Source organism: Anomaloglossus baeobatrachus, chromosome 9, assembly GCF_048569485.1.
Source record: "Anomaloglossus baeobatrachus isolate aAnoBae1 chromosome 9, aAnoBae1.hap1, whole genome shotgun sequence".
NCBI classification, from domain to species: Eukaryota; Metazoa; Chordata; class Amphibia; order Anura; family Aromobatidae; genus Anomaloglossus; species Anomaloglossus baeobatrachus.
In genome coordinates, this window is record NC_134361.1 from 215,730,353 (window position 1) to 215,749,793 (window position 19,441).

General features: G+C 49.6%; 1 protein-coding gene across 1 annotated transcript in view; it reads right to left on the reverse strand.

Annotated features, from left to right (window-relative positions):
• Positions 1-17,355: 17,355 nt before the first annotated feature.
• The window catches only part of LOC142251551 (ectonucleoside triphosphate diphosphohydrolase 8-like), a 46,735-nt gene continuing 44,649 nt past the window's right edge, over positions 17,356-19,441 (reverse strand). Inside the window, exon 10 of the mRNA XM_075324454.1 lies at positions 17,356-19,401. Coding sequence (XP_075180569.1) covers positions 19,222-19,401 — 180 coding nt within the window. The 3' untranslated portion in view covers positions 17,356-19,221. The remainder of the gene's footprint in view (positions 19,402-19,441) is intronic.

Consider the following 19,441-nt stretch of genomic DNA (forward strand, 5'->3'; position numbering starts at 1 on the left):
CACAAATATATAAGATACAGCCAAAAAAAAATAGGGCCATTTACAGGGATGGGTCCATATATATATATATATACAAGGATGGGGGGACAAGGATATAAGAATGGGAGATGTTCTTACTAACAACTAGTTGCTTTATTTAATCCATAGAATTATTTAAAAGTAGATACGGGCCGGTCTACGTGTTTCGAGAGGACCCCTCCCTGCCATGACACGCAACTAGTTTTTATTAAGAAGATCTGCAGGTGCTGTTTTTTTCTCTTTTTGGATTGCCATTTCACAGGAGCCAGCTTGTCTCTCTATGCACCTCACTCCCCAAGGACTTTCTAATATATTTATGTTGAGCTTATGTTTTTTCTTTTTCTAATGAGAAGGCTGAGTGCTGAGGGAAAGATGCTCTTTCCCTCAGCACCTAGCTTTCCCATGCTCTGCTGTATATCTTTCCCTCAGCACCCAGCTTTCCCATGCTCTGCTGTATATCTTTCCCTCAGCACCTAGGTTTCCCATGCTCTGCTGTATATCTTTCCCTCAGCACCTAGCTTTCCCATGCTCTGCTGTATATCTTTCCCTCAGCACCTAGCTTTCCCATGCTCTGCTGTATATCTTTCCCTCAGCACTCAACTTTCCCATGCTCTGCTATACATCTTTCCCTCAGCACTCAACTTTCCCATGCTCTGCTATACATATTTCCCTCAACATCCAACTTTCCCATGCTCTGATATCCCTCTTTCCCTCAGCATCCAACTTTCCCATGCTCTGATATCCCTCTTTTCCTCAGCATCCAACTTTCCCATACTCTGATAGCCCTCTTTTCCTCAGCATCCAACTTTCCCATACTCTGATATCCCTCTTTTCCTCAGCACCCAGCTTTCCCATGCTCTGACATCTAGGGCAAGCTGGGTACTGAGGGAAATATGAATATCATAGAATGGGAAAGCTGAGTGCTGATGGAAAGAGCAGCATGTCAGCGTAATTATCCTGTACCCCAAAAGGTACAGGTCCAAATTTTTGCATCAGGGCCCATCAAACGCTAGGTGCGCCACTGATCACCGACCATGTCATCACTGGCTCTAAGTCCAAATATAGATCCACAGTCTTGGAGAGGACCCCTTCCTGATATGTCACCACTGCCCCTCAGCCCACATATAGATCCACAGTCTGGGAGAGGACCCCTTCCTGATATGTCACCACTGCCCCTCAGCCCAGATATAGATCCACAATCTGGGAGAAGACCCCTTCCTGCCATGTCACCACTGCCCCTCAGCTCAGATGCAGATCAACAATCTGGGAGAAGACCCCTTCCTGCCATGTCACTACTGCCCCTCAGCCCAGATATAGATCCACAATCTGGGAGAAGACTCCTTCCTGCCATGTCACCACTGCCCCTCAGCTCAGATGCGATCCACAATCTGGGAGAGGACCCCTTCCTGCCATGTCACCACTGCCCTTCAGCGCACACATAGATCCACAATCTGGGAGAGGACCCCTTCCTGCCATGTCACCACTGCCCCTCAGCCCAGATGCGATCCACAATCTGGGAGAAGACCCCTTCCTGCCATGTCACTACTGCCCCTCAGCCCAGATATAGATCCACAGTCTGGGAGAAGACCCCTTCCTGCCATGTCACCACTGCCCCTCAGCCCACACATAGATCCACAGTCTGGGAGAAGACCCCTTCCTGATATGTTACTACTTCCCCTCAGGCCAAATATAGATCCACAATCTGGGAGAGGACCCCTTCCTGCCATGTCACCACTGTCCCTCAGCCCACACATAGATCCACAGTCTGGGAGAGGACCCCTTACTGATATGTCACCACTGCCCCTCAGCCCAGATATAGATCCACAATCTGGGAGAGGACCCCTCCCTGATATGTCACCACTGCCCCTCAGCCCACCATTGGCCACTTGGGACCCTATCATCAGTCATCCATAGGACGTATATAGATGATTGCCCATCCACAATCTGGGAGAGGACCCCTTCCTGCCATATCACCACTGCCCCTCAGCCCAGATATAGATCCACAATCTGGGAGAGGACCCCTTCCTGCCATATCACCACTGCCCCTCAGCCCAGATATAGATCCACAGTCTTGGAGAGGACCCCTTCCTGCCATATCACCACTGCCCCTCAGCCCAGATATAGATCCACAATCTGGGAGAGGACCCCTTCCTGCCATGTCACCACTGCCCCTCAGCCCACACATAGATCCACAGTCTGGGAGAGGACCCCTTCCTGCCATGTCTCCACTGCCCCTCAGCCCAGATATAGATCCACAATCTGGGAGAGGACCCCTTCCTGCCATGTCACCACTGCCCCTCAGCCCACATATAGATCCACAATCTGGGAGAGGACCCCTTCCTGCCATGTCACCACTGCCCCTCAGCCCACATATAGATCCACAATCTGGGAGAGGACCCCTCCCTGCCATGTCACCACTGCCCCTCAGGCCAGGTATAGATCCACAGTCTGGGAGAGGACCCCTTCCTGCCATGTCACCACTGCCCCTCAGCCCACACATAGATCCACAGTCTGGGAGAGGACCCCTCCCTGATATGTCACCACTGCCCCTCCGCCCACACATAGATCCACAATCTGGGAGAGGACCCCTTCCTGCCATGTCACCACTGCCCCTCAGGCCAGGTATAGATCCACAGTCTGGGAGAGGACCCCTTCCTGCCATGTCACCACTGCCCCTCAGCCCACACATAGATCCACAGTCTGGGAGAGGACCCCTTCCTGCCATGTCACCACTGCCCCTCAGCGCACCATTGGCCACTTGGGACCCTATCATCAGTCAACCATAGGACGTATATAGATGATTGCCCATCCACAATCTGGGAGAAGACCCCTTCCTGCCATGTCACCACTGCCCCTCAGCCCACACATAGATCCACAGTCTGGGAGAGGACCCCTCCCTGATATGTCACCACTGCCCCTCAGCCCACATATAGATCCACAGTCTGGGAGAGGACCCCTCCCTGATATGTCACCACTGCCCCTCTGCCCACATATAGATCCACAGTCTGGGAGAGGACCCCTTCCTGCCATGTCACCACTGCCCCTCCGGCCACACATAGATCCACAATCTGGGAGAGGACCCCTCCCTGATATGTCACCACTGCCCTTCAGCCCACATATAGATCCACAATCTGGGAGAGGACCCCTGCCATGTCACCACTGCCCCTCCGGCCACACATAGATCCACAATCTGGGAGAGGACCCCTCCCTGATATGTCACCACTGCCCCTCTGCCCACATATAGATCCACAGTCTGGGAGAGGACCCCTCCCTGATATGTCACCACTGCCCCTCTGCCCACATATAGATCCACAGTCTGGGAGAGGACCCCTTCCTGCCATGTCACCACTGCCCCTCCGGCCACACATAGATCCACAATCTGGGAGAGGACCCCTCCCTGATATGTCACCACTGCCCCTCAGCCCACACATAGATCCACAGTCTGGGAGAGGACCCCTGCCATGTCACCACTGCCCCTCCGGCCACACATAGATCCACAATCTGGGAGAGGACCCCTCCCTGATATGTCACCACTGCCCCTCAGCCCACACATAGATCCACAGTCTGGGAGAGGACCCCTCCCTGATATGTCACCACTGCCCCTCAGCCCACATATAGATCCACAGTCTGGGAGAGGACCCCTTCCTGATATGTCACCACTGCCCCTCAGCCCAGATATAGATCCACAGTCTGGGAGAGGACCCCTGCCATGTCACCACTGCCCCTCCGGCCACACATAGATCCACAGTCTGGGAGAGGACCCCTCCCTGATATGTCACCACTGCCCCTCCGGCCACATATAGATCCACAGTCTGTGAGAGGACCCCTCCCTGATATGTCACCACTGCCCCTCCGGCCACACATAGATCCACAATCTGGGAGAGGACCCCTTCCTGATATGTCACCACTGCCCCTCAGCCCAGATATAGATCCACAGTCTGGGAGAAGACCCCTTCCTGATATGTCACCACTTCCCCTCAGCCCAGATATAGATCCACAGTCTGGGAGAAGACCCCTTCCTGATATGTCACCACTTCCCCTCAGCCCAGATATAGATCCACAGTCTGGGAGAAGACCCCTTCCTGATATGTCACCACTGCCCCTCAGCCCACATATAGATCCACAGTCTGGGAGAGGACCCCTGCCATGTCACCACTGCCCCTCCGCCCACACATAGATCCACAGTCTGGGAGAGGACCCCTTCCTGATATGTCACCACTGCCCCTCCGCCCACACATAGATCCACAGTCTGGGAGAGGACCCCTTCCTGATATGTCACCACTGCCCCTCCGCCCACACATAGATCCACAGTCTGGGAGAGGACCCCTTCCTGCCATGTCACCACTGCCCCTCAGCCCAGATATAGATCCACAGTCTGGGAGAAGACCCCTTCCTGATATGTCACCACTGCCCCTCAGCCCAGATATAGATCCACAGTCTGGGAGAGGACCCCTTCCTGATATGTCACCACTTCCCCTCAGCCCAGATATAGATCCACAGTCTGGGAGAGGACCCCTCCCTGATATGTCACCACTGCCCCTCAGCCCAGATATAGATCCACAGTCTGGGAGAGGACCCCTTCCTGATATGTCACCACTGCCCCTCAGCCCAGATATAGATCCACAGTCTGGGAGAGGACCCCTCCCTGATATGTCACCACTGCCCCTCAGCCCAGATATAGATCCACAGTCTGGGAGAGGACCCCTTCCTGATATGTCACCACTGCCCCTCAGCCCAGATATAGATCCACAGTCTGGGAGAGGACCCCTTCCTGATATGTCACCACTGCCCCTCCGCCCACACATAGATCCACAGTCTGGGAGAGGACCCCTCCCTGATATGTCACCACTGCCCCTCCGGCCACACATAGATCCACAATCTGGGAGAGGACCCCTCCCTGATATGTCACCACTGCCCTTCAGCCCACATATAGATCCACAATCTGGGAGAGGACCCCTGCCATGTCACCACTGCCCCTCCGGCCACACATAGATCCACAATCTGGGAGAGGACCCCTCCCTGATATGTCACCACTGCCCCTCTGCCCACATATAGATCCACAGTCTGGGAGAGGACCCCTCCCTGATATGTCACCACTGCCCCTCTGCCCACATATAGATCCACAGTCTGGGAGAGGACCCCTTCCTGCCATGTCACCACTGCCCCTCCGGCCACACATAGATCCACAATCTGGGAGAGGACCCCTCCCTGATATGTCACCACTGCCCCTCAGCCCACACATAGATCCACAGTCTGGGAGAGGACCCCTGCCATGTCACCACTGCCCCTCCGGCCACACATAGATCCACAATCTGGGAGAGGACCCCTCCCTGATATGTCACCACTGCCCCTCAGCCCACACATAGATCCACAGTCTGGGAGAGGACCCCTCCCTGATATGTCACCACTGCCCCTCAGCCCACATATAGATCCACAGTCTGGGAGAGGACCCCTTCCTGATATGTCACCACTGCCCCTCAGCCCAGATATAGATCCACAGTCTGGGAGAGGACCCCTGCCATGTCACCACTGCCCCTCCGGCCACACATAGATCCACAGTCTGGGAGAGGACCCCTCCCTGATATGTCACCACTGCCCCTCCGGCCACATATAGATCCACAGTCTGTGAGAGGACCCCTCCCTGATATGTCACCACTGCCCCTCCGGCCACACATAGATCCACAATCTGGGAGAGGACCCCTTCCTGATATGTCACCACTGCCCCTCAGCCCAGATATAGATCCACAGTCTGGGAGAAGACCCCTTCCTGATATGTCACCACTTCCCCTCAGCCCAGATATAGATCCACAGTCTGGGAGAAGACCCCTTCCTGATATGTCACCACTTCCCCTCAGCCCAGATATAGATCCACAGTCTGGGAGAAGACCCCTTCCTGATATGTCACCACTGCCCCTCAGCCCACATATAGATCCACAGTCTGGGAGAGGACCCCTGCCATGTCACCACTGCCCCTCCGCCCACACATAGATCCACAGTCTGGGAGAGGACCCCTTCCTGATATGTCACCACTGCCCCTCCGCCCACACATAGATCCACAGTCTGGGAGAGGACCCCTTCCTGATATGTCACCACTGCCCCTCCGCCCACACATAGATCCACAGTCTGGGAGAGGACCCCTTCCTGATATGTCACCACTGCCCCTCCGCCCACACATAGATCCACAGTCTGGGAGAGGACCCCTGCCATGTCACCACTGCCCCTCCGGCCACACATAGATCCACAGTCTGGGAGAGGACCCCTCCCTGATATGTGACCACTGCCCCTCAGCCCACACATAGATCCACAGTCTGGGAGAGGACCCCTTCCTGATATGTCACCACTCCCCCTCCGCCCACACATAGATCCACAGTCTGGGAGAGGACCCCTTCCTGATATGTCACCACTGCCCCTCCGCCCACACATAGATCCACAGTCTGGGAGAGGACCCCTTCCTGCCATGTCACCACTGCCCCTCAGCCCAGATATAGATCCACAGTCTGGGAGAAGACCCCTTCCTGATATGTCACCACTGCCCCTCAGCCCAGATATAGATCCACAGTCTGGGAGAGGACCCCTTCCTGATATGTCACCACTTCCCCTCAGCCCAGATATAGATCCACAGTCTGGGAGAGGACCCCTCCCTGATATGTCACCACTGCCCCTCAGCCCAGATATAGATCCACAGTCTGGGAGAGGACCCCTTCCTGATATGTCACCACTGCCCCTCAGCCCAGATATAGATCCACAGTCTGGGAGAGGACCCCTCCCTGATATGTCACCACTGCCCCTCCGCCCACACATAGATCCACAGTCTGGGAGAGGACCCCTTCCTGCCAGGTGACATTTATAGCACTAGCTTTTTTCTATGTGGCAGAGAGCCCCTCTTAGGTACCAGGTCTGAAGTGTGATTGCCCCTTCTGCACCTCTATAGGGTCACCCCTCACAGTAAGTCTGTTGTCCCAATAGTGGGGTATTTGGAAGGAGTGGAGCTACTCATAGGACAATATATATTTAGCCTGGCAAGGTTGGCATCACAATGGTCATGCGTTGTCTGGTAATGGGTTAAGTGTCTTCATTTCTTCCTCTCCCGCTGTACACACAGCACAGACAATGGCAGAATTGTCACAATCTTATTATGGTGCAAACAATATGACTGCGTCTCCTATTACCTGCACCCACCTCGTCTCCAGAAACTTTAATGTTCTTCTCAGCCCTGACTCATTTGAGGAAGTCGTCCTGCTCCAATGTTGATTTTGTGGCACGAGCAGGTTGTTATTAAAGGGACCGAGATCACATTTGCATTTTTTATTTTTGTGCTTTGTTTTTAATCACCCCCTCTCCCAAGAGCCAAAAGACCTTTTTTTTTTTGGAAGGGGGGGGGGGGGGGAGGGGTTGTAGTTTTGAATGACACCATTCACTTTTGGGGTGTATATGACTACAGATGGCAAATTTCTGGAAGGTGCAAGGAGCCAAAAAATGGCGATTCTGTCTTTTTGATACTTTTTAGCTTTACCTTGTGGGATAAATATGGACTTTTCCTGGCGATACCAAATACATTTATCTCTTTTATTTTTGAATTGGGAAAAAGTGATGATTTAAACATTTATTATTTCGAAAAACTTTTTTTTTTTTTTTTTTTTTTTTTTATTATTCATTTAATTTTATGTCTTAGTCCCCATAGTAGACTTGAACCTGTGAATTTGTGAATATTACACTTTTTATTTCTTCATTGTTGCATGCCATTCATAAGCAGTGCTGGCTCCATTCCTTTTTCGTAGACTTGAACCTGTGTATTTGAATATTGCAGTATATAGGGAGATTACTGGCCCCTTGTGAAGCCCAATTGGATTCGCAAAGGGGTTAAATATAAGCAATATAATAGATTCTGGCAGCCACTAATCCTCCAGCACCGCCATGGATCTGGCAGCCACTAATCGTCCTGCACCGCCATGGATCTGGCAGTCACTAATCCTCCTGCACCGCCATGGATCTGGCAGCCACTAATCGTCCTGCACCGCCGTGGATCTGACAGCCACTATTCCTCCTGCACCGCCATGGATCTGGCAGCCACTAATCCTCCTGCACCGCCATGGATCTGGCAGCCACTAATCGTCCTGCACCGCCGTGGATCTGACAGCCACTATTCCTCCTGCACCGCCATGGATCTGGCAGCCACTAATCCTCCTGCACCGCCATGGATCTGGCAGACACTATTCCTCCTGCACCGCCATGGATCTGGCAGCCACTAATCCTCCTGCACCGCCATGGATCTAGCTGTCACTAATCCTCCTGCACCGCCATGGATCTGGCAGCCACTAATCCTCCTGCACTGCCATGGATCTGGCAGAGACTAATCCTCCTGCACCGCCATCATGGATCTGGCAGAGACTAATCCTCCTGCACCGCCATCATGGATCTGGCAGAGACTAATCCTCCTGCACCGCCATAGATCTGACAGCCACTAATCCTCCTGCACCGCCATGGATCTGGCAGCCACTAATCCTCCTGCACCGCCATGGATCTGGCAGCCACTAATCCTCCTGCACCGCCATGGATCTGGCAGACACTATTCCTCCTGCACCGCCATGGATCTGGCAGACACTATTCCTCCTGCACCGCCATGGATCTGGCAGACACTATTCCTCCTGCACCGCCATGGATCTGGCAGCCACTAATCCTCCTGCACTGCCATGGATCTAGCTGTCACTAATCCTCTTGCACCGCCATGGATCTGGCAGCCACTAATCCTCCTGCACTGCCATGGATCTGGCAGAGACTAATCCTCCTGCACCGCCATCATGGATCTGGCAGCCACTAATCCTCCTGCACTGCCATGGATCTAGCTGTCACTAATCCTCTTGCACCGCCATGGATCTGGCAGCCACTAATCCTCCTGCACCGCCATGGATTTGGCAGCCACTAATCCTCCTGCACCGCCATGGATCTGGCAGCCACTAATCCTCCTGCACTGCCATGGATCTAGCTGTCACTAATCCTCTTGCACCGCCATGGATCTGGCAGCCACTAATCCTCTTGCACCGCCATGGATCTGGCAGCCACTAATCCTCCTGCACCGCCATGGATTTGGCAGCCACTAATCCTCCTGCACCGCCATGGATCTGGCAGCCACTAATCCTCCTGCACCGCCATGGATCTGGCAGCCACTAATCCTCCTGCACCGCCATGGATTTGGCAGCCACTAATCCTCCTGCACCGCCATGGATCTAGCTGTCACTAATCCTCCTGCACCGCCATGAATCTGGCAGCCACTAATCCTCCTGCACTGCCATCATGGATCTGACAGCCACTAATCCTCCAGCACCGCCATGGATCTGGCAGCCACTAATCCTCCTGCACCGCCATGGATCTGGCAGCCACTAATCCTCCTGCACCACCGTGGAATTACTATCAGGTATTATTTCTTCCAAATATCCATGACATTTTCAGGCTCCAAATTCTAGAACACTAGAAATAATTTGTGTCTTGAGACATCTCTGCGGGATATCACATATGTGCTCTATGCAGGCAGGGGACTGCTGCGCCACCTGCTGGCACATTATGATTACTACAGGTATATTTTGCAAATTCAAATGATATATTCAAAGGAATGGGCTATTACATATAATGATCACTGTTGTATAAAGATACTTTGTATAGAGTCAATTGTAGATTTGTGATTATTTTAGGAAAAAAAAGTGCATCAGTGATTTCTCCTGAAGGAGCGTTGAGTCCGAAATGCGTAGAAGAATAAAATCCCTATAATTTCTTCATCGACCTCCAGTTTTAGTCATTTGGCAATGCGGGTGTTAATGTTAACCCCTTTCTTTCTCCATATCATCTCATGATCTGGCAGTAGAGATAAGGGGATCACTTTGCGCATTGATCCAGGTCTCTCTGGCTGTGAACAGGAGTTGCACTCATTTTCTGAGCTTCCGGGTTCCCCGACATGACTATTGATTCATCAGCCTGGCGTGATCTCACCTGTACGGTGTGTAGCACACAGGTGACCGCTCAGCAAGCAAAGGCTGAACCTGAGATGCTAGAGGCTAAGGAAATTGGCCCAGGTCCAGTCAACGGCCAGTGAGCGCTGATCTGGACCACGGGCCGAGCTTGGGAAAGAAAGCCACCCTCAATGAGGAGAAAGGCTTTCATCTTAGACTAGTTTCACACTTCCGTTGGGCGAAATCCGCTGGGTCCGTTGCTGCGTCGTTTTGACGCATCCGTTATTTTTGTGGTGTCAACGGATGCAACGGATCCATTATTTCACAGTAATCCGTTAGCTGATTCCTGTGAAATAACTGACCCGTTGCATCTGTTGCGTCCGTTAGGCGTCCGTCTAACGGAATGCGTCGGCTCTGTTTGTTTTTTTTGTTTTTTTTTCATTTTTTTCATTCTGGGCATGCTCAGTAGAAATTAGCGGAATCCAGCAGCGGATTCCGTTGTAAAGCACTTTGCAACGGAATCCGCTACCATAGGGAGCCATTATAAATTTTAACGGAAGCAACGGAATCCGCTGGTCGGCGTCATTTTGACGCAAGCAAATAACGTTACATTCAACGTTGCTTCCGCCGAGCGTTGACAAACGGAAGCAACGCAGGTACTTTTGGCACAATCCGTCATCAATGCAAGTCTATGGGAAGCAGCGGAATCCGTTAATGGATTCCGCCGATTCCCAAGACAGCGTATTGCGCCAAAAAAAAAAAAAACCAGAAGTGTGAAAGTACCCTTAGGGGCACTTTGCACACTACGACATCGCAAGCCGATGCTTGCAATGCCGAGCGCGATAGTCCCCGCCCCCGTCGCAGCTGCGATATCTAGTGATAGTTGCCGTAGCGAACATTATCGCTACGGCAGCTTCACATGCACTCACCTGCCCTGGGACGTCGCTCTGGCCGGCGAACCGCCTCCTTATTAAGGGGGCGGGTTGTGCGGCGTCACTGCGACGTCACACGGCAGGCGGCCAATAGCAGCGGAGGGGCGGAGATGAGCGGGACGTAAACATCCCGCCTCCCTCCTTCCTTCAGCATAGCCGGCATGAGCTGCGGGAAGCAGGTAAGGTGATGTTCCTCGCTCCTACGGCTTCATACACAGCGATGTGCGCTGCCGCAGGAGCGAGGAACAACATCGTACCTGTCGCAGCAGCGTAATTATGGAATTCGCCGACGCTGCACCGATGATACGATTACGACGCTTTTGCGCTCGTTAATCGTATCATCTAGGATTTACACACTGCGATGTCGATGGCAACACCGGAAGTGCATCACTTTCGACATGACCCCACCGACATCGCACCTGCGATGTCGTAGTGTGCAAAGTGCCCCTTAGAGTTTAGGTTATATGCTGCCCTCGGATGCCTGTGACGTGGGGAGAAGGAAGCAGCTACAAGGAGAGACAGGTAGAAAGGCACAGTGCGTGCGTTATCTCTCCCAGAGCTGGATTCACAGCTACGTTGCTCAGTACTGCTGTATAGTCTCCTGCCTGCTGCTGTTGCTTTTGAGGGTGTGCTAGAGCAGGACACCCTCATATCTGTTTACTGTGTATGGGAGACATTGTAGCAGTGAGACACCATCCCTGAGCTACGAAACAACTAAAAAGCCGTATAAATGACCAAAATGCGAGCTGATTCTGAAAAGTCACCTGAAATGACAGCTAAGTTTTCAGATTGTGTCTGAAGGTTGCTCATCCATTGGCAAGTGAAAGAGCTAAAACCATTATCCATCAGTTCGATCTCGAGGGGACTTGATGGATGAACGCTCTGTAGGAAGATTGATCTTGTGCAGCCTAGATAGGTCCACCGGGGGTCTTCACCTCCTAGATAGGTCCACCGGGACTCTTCACCTCCTAGATAGGTCCACCGGGGGTCTTCTCCTCCTAGATAGGTCCACCAGGGGTCTTCTCCTCCTAGATAGGACCACCAGGGGACTTCTCCTCCTAGATAGGTCCATCGGGGGTCTTCTCCTCCTAGATAGGTCCACCGGGGGTCTTCTCCTCCTAGATAGGTCCACCGGGGGTCTTCTCCTCCTAGATAGGTCCACCGGGGGTCTTCTCCTCCTAGATAGGTCCACCGGGGGTCTTCTCCTCCTAGATAGGTCCACCGGGGGTCTTCTCCTCCTAGATAGGACCACCGGGGGACTTCTCCTCCTAGATAGGTCCACCGGGGGACTTCTCCTCCTAGATAGGTCCACCGGGGGACTTCTCCTCCTAGATAGGTCCACCGGGGGGTCTTCTCCTCCTAGATAGGTCCACCGGGGGACTTCTCCTCCTAGATAGGTCCACTAGGTCTTCTCTGCCGTTATCTTGATTGTATCAAGCCATCAGGTTGCTGGTCTTCCTCTTCGCCATGTTTCCTCTTTCAATTAAACCAAACAAAAAAACTCCTAATAAAAATGTATACTTTATTTCTATATCAATTAAAAAGGTTATATTCATGCAGCCAGAGACACACAATGTGCATATAGTGTTAGATACACCGGATATGGAAAGTGTAAGGTAATTGTATCTAGGGGCCGTGCAGATCAATGGTATAGAAACCTAATAGATTTAGATGCTGGACCCTAGGGGATATGACTCATCCTTAATTGGTCCCTGCCTAGCAATGGGGCTTTAAGCACCCTAACTTTCTTGGTGCCCCCATTCCACGGCAGCTGCCCCTATTGTATCCCTTACTAACTTGAAGATAACAGTCAACAGCAGTTGACTCTTTTGGGTAGCAACTGCTCTACTAATTTGTGTCTGTTGTATGTGTATATGTGGTTTTGCACTTAGCACTTTATTCTGGTAAATTTGGTGATGGTTATCTTCAAGTTAGTAAGGGATACAATAGGGGCAGCTGCCGTGGAATGGGGGCACCAAGAAAGTTAGGGTGCTTAAAGCCCCATTGCTAGGCAAGGACCAATTAAGGGTGAGTCCTATCCCCTAGGGTCTAGCATCTACATCTATTAGGTTTCTATACCATTGATCTGCACGGCCCCTAGATACAATTACCCTTACACTTTCCATATCCGGTGTATCTAACACTATATGCACATTGTGTGTCTCTGGCTGGATGAATATAACCTTTTTAATTGATATAGAAATAAAGTATACATTTTTATTAGCAGTCTTTTTGTTTGGTTTAATAGTTGATACCCCTGATACTATATCCTTTTGGTCTTTTGTTCCTCTCTTTCAACTATGATGTCCTTCTCCATATGCTGTGTAGACAAGTCGTAGCTTGGTGATCTTTGCTTCCAGTGACATGTCTGGTTTGATTTGTTCCAAAATTGATTTGTTTGTTCTTTTTACCATCTATGGTATTGATAACATTCTTCTCCAGCACCACATTTCAAAGGTGTTGATTCTTCTTCTGTCTTGTTTCATTATTGCCCAAGTTTCGCATCCATATTTGACTACAGAGAAGACCAGACTATGTAGGAGCCGAGACCAGACTATGTAGGAGAATAATTAGCTCTTTTAGACCTGATGAGACTGGTGTACTTGCTTTGAAACTACATGTCGGAATACCTGCACTTTGATATTAAATGGAGCACTCTATGAGTCCAGCTACGAGGGAGAGAGTTCACTAGTCCCAGTGTATTTAGTTTTCACCCAAAGCAGCCTGACTGATAGCTGCGGCTTATACTGAGCAGTGTGAGATCTCAGCAGTGGCAGGGAGGAGGGACGCTGAGGGGCTGTCAGTAAGGCTATGTGGGCAGAGATGCATCAGCAGGGAAGAGGGACATGGATGAACTGTCAATTAGGCTAGGGGGTCAGTGTTTGAGGTTACATTTTCACAGTAAGTACACCAGCTTCATCAGGTTTACGAGATGTTTGTACCGAGAAATCTGGCGACAGATTCTATTTAAAGAAAATATAGGAAGAAATTAATGTTCTACTCCAATAAATGTGGTTCCACCTCATTCTGGGGAAAGTCAGCGGATATCAAGAACGCTGCACTTGTGTTAAATGTTTACAAGCGCTGTAAACCAAAACCGGAGAGTTACACAACACGATACAATGACGAGATCTTGCAGCGTTCGACCTCTGATCTAGCAGCTGACTTCACGATGCCATATAACTGGAGGGCTGACGACAAGAGCCAGATTATAAAAAGGAGATACTATTCAGACCGGATATAATGAACAGAACATGTTCTGTAAAATTTAAAGAAATGAAACCTTGTCGCTATCTGATATCTGTTGCTTTCTGTTATCAGCAGTGTGAGCTGTGGGGGAGAGGACAGTGGTGACATAATGGGATGATTGACGGGAAGTCCAAGAAGCATCCTGTCCTCAAGAGCTCTACCTTACACCACATATCTCCAGAGATAAGATGTGAACTTTAGGGTTATTGTTCCTTTAAAAGGGTTTTTATACTTCCATAAAATGTACATAATATATATATATATATATATATATATATATATATATATACAGTATATACTGGAAATCAAAATTAGAGAACAACACACAATTTCCTAAATGTTGCGGAAATTGTATCGTCCTATGTGATTATATCCCAACATGAGAAAAGTCACAGGACTTTCCACTTATTTCATAAATTGAATTTATTGTAAAGCAAATAATAAAAATGTAAATGAGATAAATGGATCAAAATTAGAGAACACTGTCAGATCCCTGCAAGTTTTTGGTGTTAATCTGGCACCTAGTGCTAATTTCCTTAATTATCTGACAAACCGTATGTAACTGGCAGCCTAACTTTCCAGTTTGCACGGACTTTGCCGTTCCAAAGTGACTGAAAGCCACCGGCAGCAGGTTGTCCAAATGAAGGCCAAAGGGGTGACCCTATCAGCCATAGCAAGAGAAGTTGGTCATTCCAAGTCTGTGATTTCAAGAATATTGCATCTTTACAACATCACAAACTCTTTCAAGCCTCCCAAGAAGGCTGGTTACCCTCGAAAGACAAATGCAAGAGAGGACAGGATAATGCGGAGAATCTCCATAAGTAGTCTTTTCAACACTGCAGCTGGAATTGCCGCCAGTTCGGCACTGAACAAGGTAAGGATCTGTCTTGTCATACAGGGTCACGACGTGTAAGAGCATTTGGACTGAAAGCCCACTCTATTTTGACCAAACCTCTCATTAGCAGAAACAATCACAAGACCAGACTCACCTTTAATGAGGAGTATGTTGTGTGGACACGGGAGAAGTGTCCACAGTTCATTTTAGTGAAGAAAGCAATTTTATTTTATTTGGGTCTGATGGGAAACATTATTTTCGTTGACAAACTGGGGAAAGACTAAACACAAAGTGTGATAAGTTAATAAAAGGCGGTGGAGGAACGGTCATGGTTTGGGGGAATGTTTTCTGCAGCAGGAGTTGGACGTCTCATACAGCTACATGGCAGAGTGAATGCAAGTGTGGATCAGAACCTTCTTCACAACACGCGGCTCTTTACTTGTGTCCATCACTCAATAAGCCAGCAATTTTCATGCAGAACAATGCCCCCTGTCACACAGCAAAATGGGGAAAGCAGCTCTTGGAAACAATTAAATGGCCACAGCCCAGAGTCCTGATCTAAACCCAATAGAAAACCTCTGGAAAATCCTTGGTGACAAAGTTATGGCCATGAAACCCACAACAGTCGAAGTGTGGAAGAGAGTGAAAGAAGAGTGGACCAAAATCCCCCCAGAGCAGTGTGAGAGACTAGTGATGTCATGTGGAAGAGACTGGAAGACGAGTGGACAAAAATCCCCCCAGAGCAGTGTGAGAGACTAGTGATGTCATGTGGAAGAGACTGAAAGAAGAGTGACCCAAAATCCCCCCAGAGCAGTGTGAGAGACTAGTGATGTCATGTGGAAGAGACTGAAAGAAGAGTGACCCAAAATCCCCCCAGAGCAGTGTGAGAGACTAGTGATGTCATGTGGAAGAGACTGAAAGAAGAGTGGGCCAATATCCCCCCAGAGCAGTGTGAGAGACTAGTGATGTCATGTGGAAGAGCCTGGAAGAAGAGTGGACCAAAATCCCCCCAGAGCAGTGTGAGAGACTAGTGATGTCATGTGGAAGAGCGTGGAAGAAGAGTGGACCAAAATCCCCCCCAGAGCAGTGTGAGAGACTAGTGATGTCATGTGGAAGAGACTGGAAGAAGAGTGGACCAAAATCCCACCAGAGCAGTGTGAGAGACTAGTGATGTCATGTGGAAGAGCGTGGAAGAAGAGTGGACCAAAATCCCCCCAGAGCAGTGTGAGAGACTAGTGATGTCATGTGGAAGAGACTGGAAGAAGAGTGGGCCAAAATCTCCCCAGAGCAGTGTGAGAGACTAGTGATGTCCTGTGGAAGAGACTGGAAGAAGAGTGGGCCAAAATCCCCCCAGAGCAGTGTGAGAGACTAGTGCTGTCCTGTGGAAGAGACTGGAAGAAGAGTGGGCCAAAATCCCCCCAGAGCAGTGTGAGAGACTAATGATGTCATGTGGAAGAGACTGGAAGAAGAGTGGGCCAAAATCCCCCCAGAGCAGTGTGAGGGACTAGTGATGTCCTGTGGAAGAGACTGGTAGAAGAGTGGGCCAAATTCCCCCCAGAGCAGTGTGAGGGACTAGTGATGTCCTGTGAAGAGACTGGAAGAAGAGTGGGCCAAAATCCCCCCAGAGCAGTGTGAGAGACTAGTGATGTCCTGTGGAAGAGACTGGAAGAAGAGTGGGCTAAAATTCCCCCAGAGCAGTGTGAAAGACTAGTGATGTCAGGTGGAAGAGACTGGAAGAAGAGTGGGCCAAAATCCCCCCAGAATAGTGTGAGAGACTAGTGATGTCCTGTGGGAGAGACTGGAAGAAGAGTGGGCTAAAATCCCCCCAGGGCAGTGTGAAAGACTAGTGATGTCCTGTGGAAGAGACTGGAAAAAGAGTGGGCCAAAATCCCCCCAGAGCAGTGTGACAGACTAGTGATGTCCTGTGGAAGAGACTGGAAGAAGAGTGGGCCAAAATCCCACCAGAGCAGTGTGAGAGACTAGTGATGTCCTGTGGAAGAGACTGGAAGAAGAGTGGGCCAAAATCCCCCCAGAGCAGTGTGAGAGACTAGTGATGTCCTGTGGAAGAGACTGGAAGAAGAGTGGGCCAAAATCCCCCCAGAGCAGTGTGAGAGACTAGTGATGTCCTGTGGTAGAGACTGGAAGAAGAGTGGGCCAAAATCCCCCCAGAGCAGTGTGAGAGACTAGTGATGTCCTGTGGAAGAGACTGGAAGAAGAGTGGGATAAAATCCCCCCAGAGCAATGTGAGAGACTAGTGATGTCAGGTGGAAGAGACTGGAAGAAGAGTGGGCCAAAATCCCACCAGAGCAGTGTGAGAGAGTACAGTCTATTTCTCATAGAGGAGTCTTAGAGGCAAATAGATAACAGTGAATATGTATTTATTGCCATAGGGTTCATTGTAAACATCCTCTGTCACTGGAGAGGAGCAGTCGTCTCGTACATTCAAGTAATGCGTTCAATTTGTAAAACTAGATAAAAAAGTTACTTGCAGGTAATCGAGTGATGTAAAACATAAGCTAAAACGTGAACAATCTACACTACATTTATGTGGAAAAGTGGCAAGTAAAATCAGTGCGGAGAAACCTGCTATGATTTGTTGACAGGTTACCCGTAAAGACAGAGGCGACCCATCCACCTATGGTCCCTATAGGCTCCAACATGTCGGCCGAGGCCAAATATTCAATTCCATTATGACATGGTAATCTTTAAGGCTGGAGTCACACTCGCGCGAGTCTCGCATTGCAACACCCGGCACGGCCACACTCTCTAACAGGAGCGGGTTGGCTGCATGTCACGCCGGGTGATGCAATGCGAGACTCTCGCGAGTCTCTTGCAAGTGTGACTCCAGCCTAAGATTGGGAGTCCAGCTCTGTTCAGATCTAATTTTCTCATTATATTTCGGGTATGTGCCTGGAAAACGTTTGGTGCTTACGCCGAATGCATCCAAAATGTCCTTTCCGTACTTGCTAGGTTAGCAAACATTGATTGGCATAACTTTTTAACAGAAGGATACAGTGAAAAAAAAAACAATTTTATATAACTCTAGATCCTTTTTTAAGCAAACTGCATTGGAAAACCCTTGTAAATAATAAAACTCTGGCAGTTTTCAGCCACCACTAGGGGGAGATCAAGAGTTTAATGCAAACAGTCTACAGTGAGCTCCCCCTAGTGGTGATTGCAGTAAATATATTTTTTTTAATGCTATCCAGGGGTATATAGATGACTATGTCAAAAACAAAATAAATAAATAGTGACCACTTTTTTAAAATATTAAATCAGAATGACATTTTTTGTAAATTTGGTTTTGTGGTGGAATACAAGTAAAGGGTGCATGTACCATACAGGTAGCCTTAAGGTTCTTTGATGGGGTTCTTCCAGTTCTGGTTGATGACATTCCTCCTTTCCACGTCCCCTTGTGCAGAACTGCTCACAATTTTAGTAAATAAGGAAAGGTGGTAACTGGAGTTCCCCTCCTACATGGAATAGGCAAGCACCGTGCCCTCCTGGACCAGAACTGAGGGCTGTCCAGTGGTTATCAAGATCCCAATTCTCTAATGGGGAAAGCAGCTCTTGGAAGCAATGAAATGGCCACAGCCCAGAGTCCTGATCTAAACCCAATAGAAAACCTTGGTGACAAAGTTATGGCCATGAAACCCACAACAGTCAAAGAAGTGTGGAAGAGACTGAAAGAAGAGTGGACCAAAATCTCTGCAATAATCATTCTTGTTAGTAATTGCTTCCTTCATCTCGGTTGTATATACCTTCACATCAACATCCATCTCTGTTTCTCATTTATTTCCAGTTTGATGGAGTCTGTTTAAGCTCTAAGGCGATGATTGAGGAACGTGGAGCCTTTCTCTTTGGAAAGATGTCAGTTCGTGTCATCCTCTGATCCAGGAATCAGTCCTCCAAAGCCAGAAGTCCTGACATTGATGGAGAACTGCTTGGGGCCATCCGAGCTCGGAGGAAAGGTCCATCTCGGCTCAGATAATGTAAGTTTATTTTCCATGGTGGAATAGAAGGCTGGGTGGTCATATCTGTACTGACGATGAAGGGTAGGTTGTAAAGTGTGGACCCCATAAGACTGTGCAGCCAATTTTTGGTTTCTTAGCTACACCGACTTTCAATATCAGTAATATATAACGGCCATTGGGTCATTTGATTTTGACTTCAGCATAGTTAAATATGATGTGACGTACATCTCAGTTCATCCTTCATGTTCCACTAATTGTTCAAAAGATCTCCGCTACCGAAAATATAAGAACAGCTTGACCAATACAAGAGCCAAGGTGAAGACGATGAAGAACACGGTCGCCACCCAGACATTGTACGTCTGTACTCTCCTGGTGGATGGAGCCTCCGATGGGATCATGTTGGTCAGGTTCAGCATGTAGCCCAATGTCCAGCCAATGTCGGTGTTTGCAGCCTATAAAAGTGGAAAGGTACACATGAGTGATGGCAGAAAA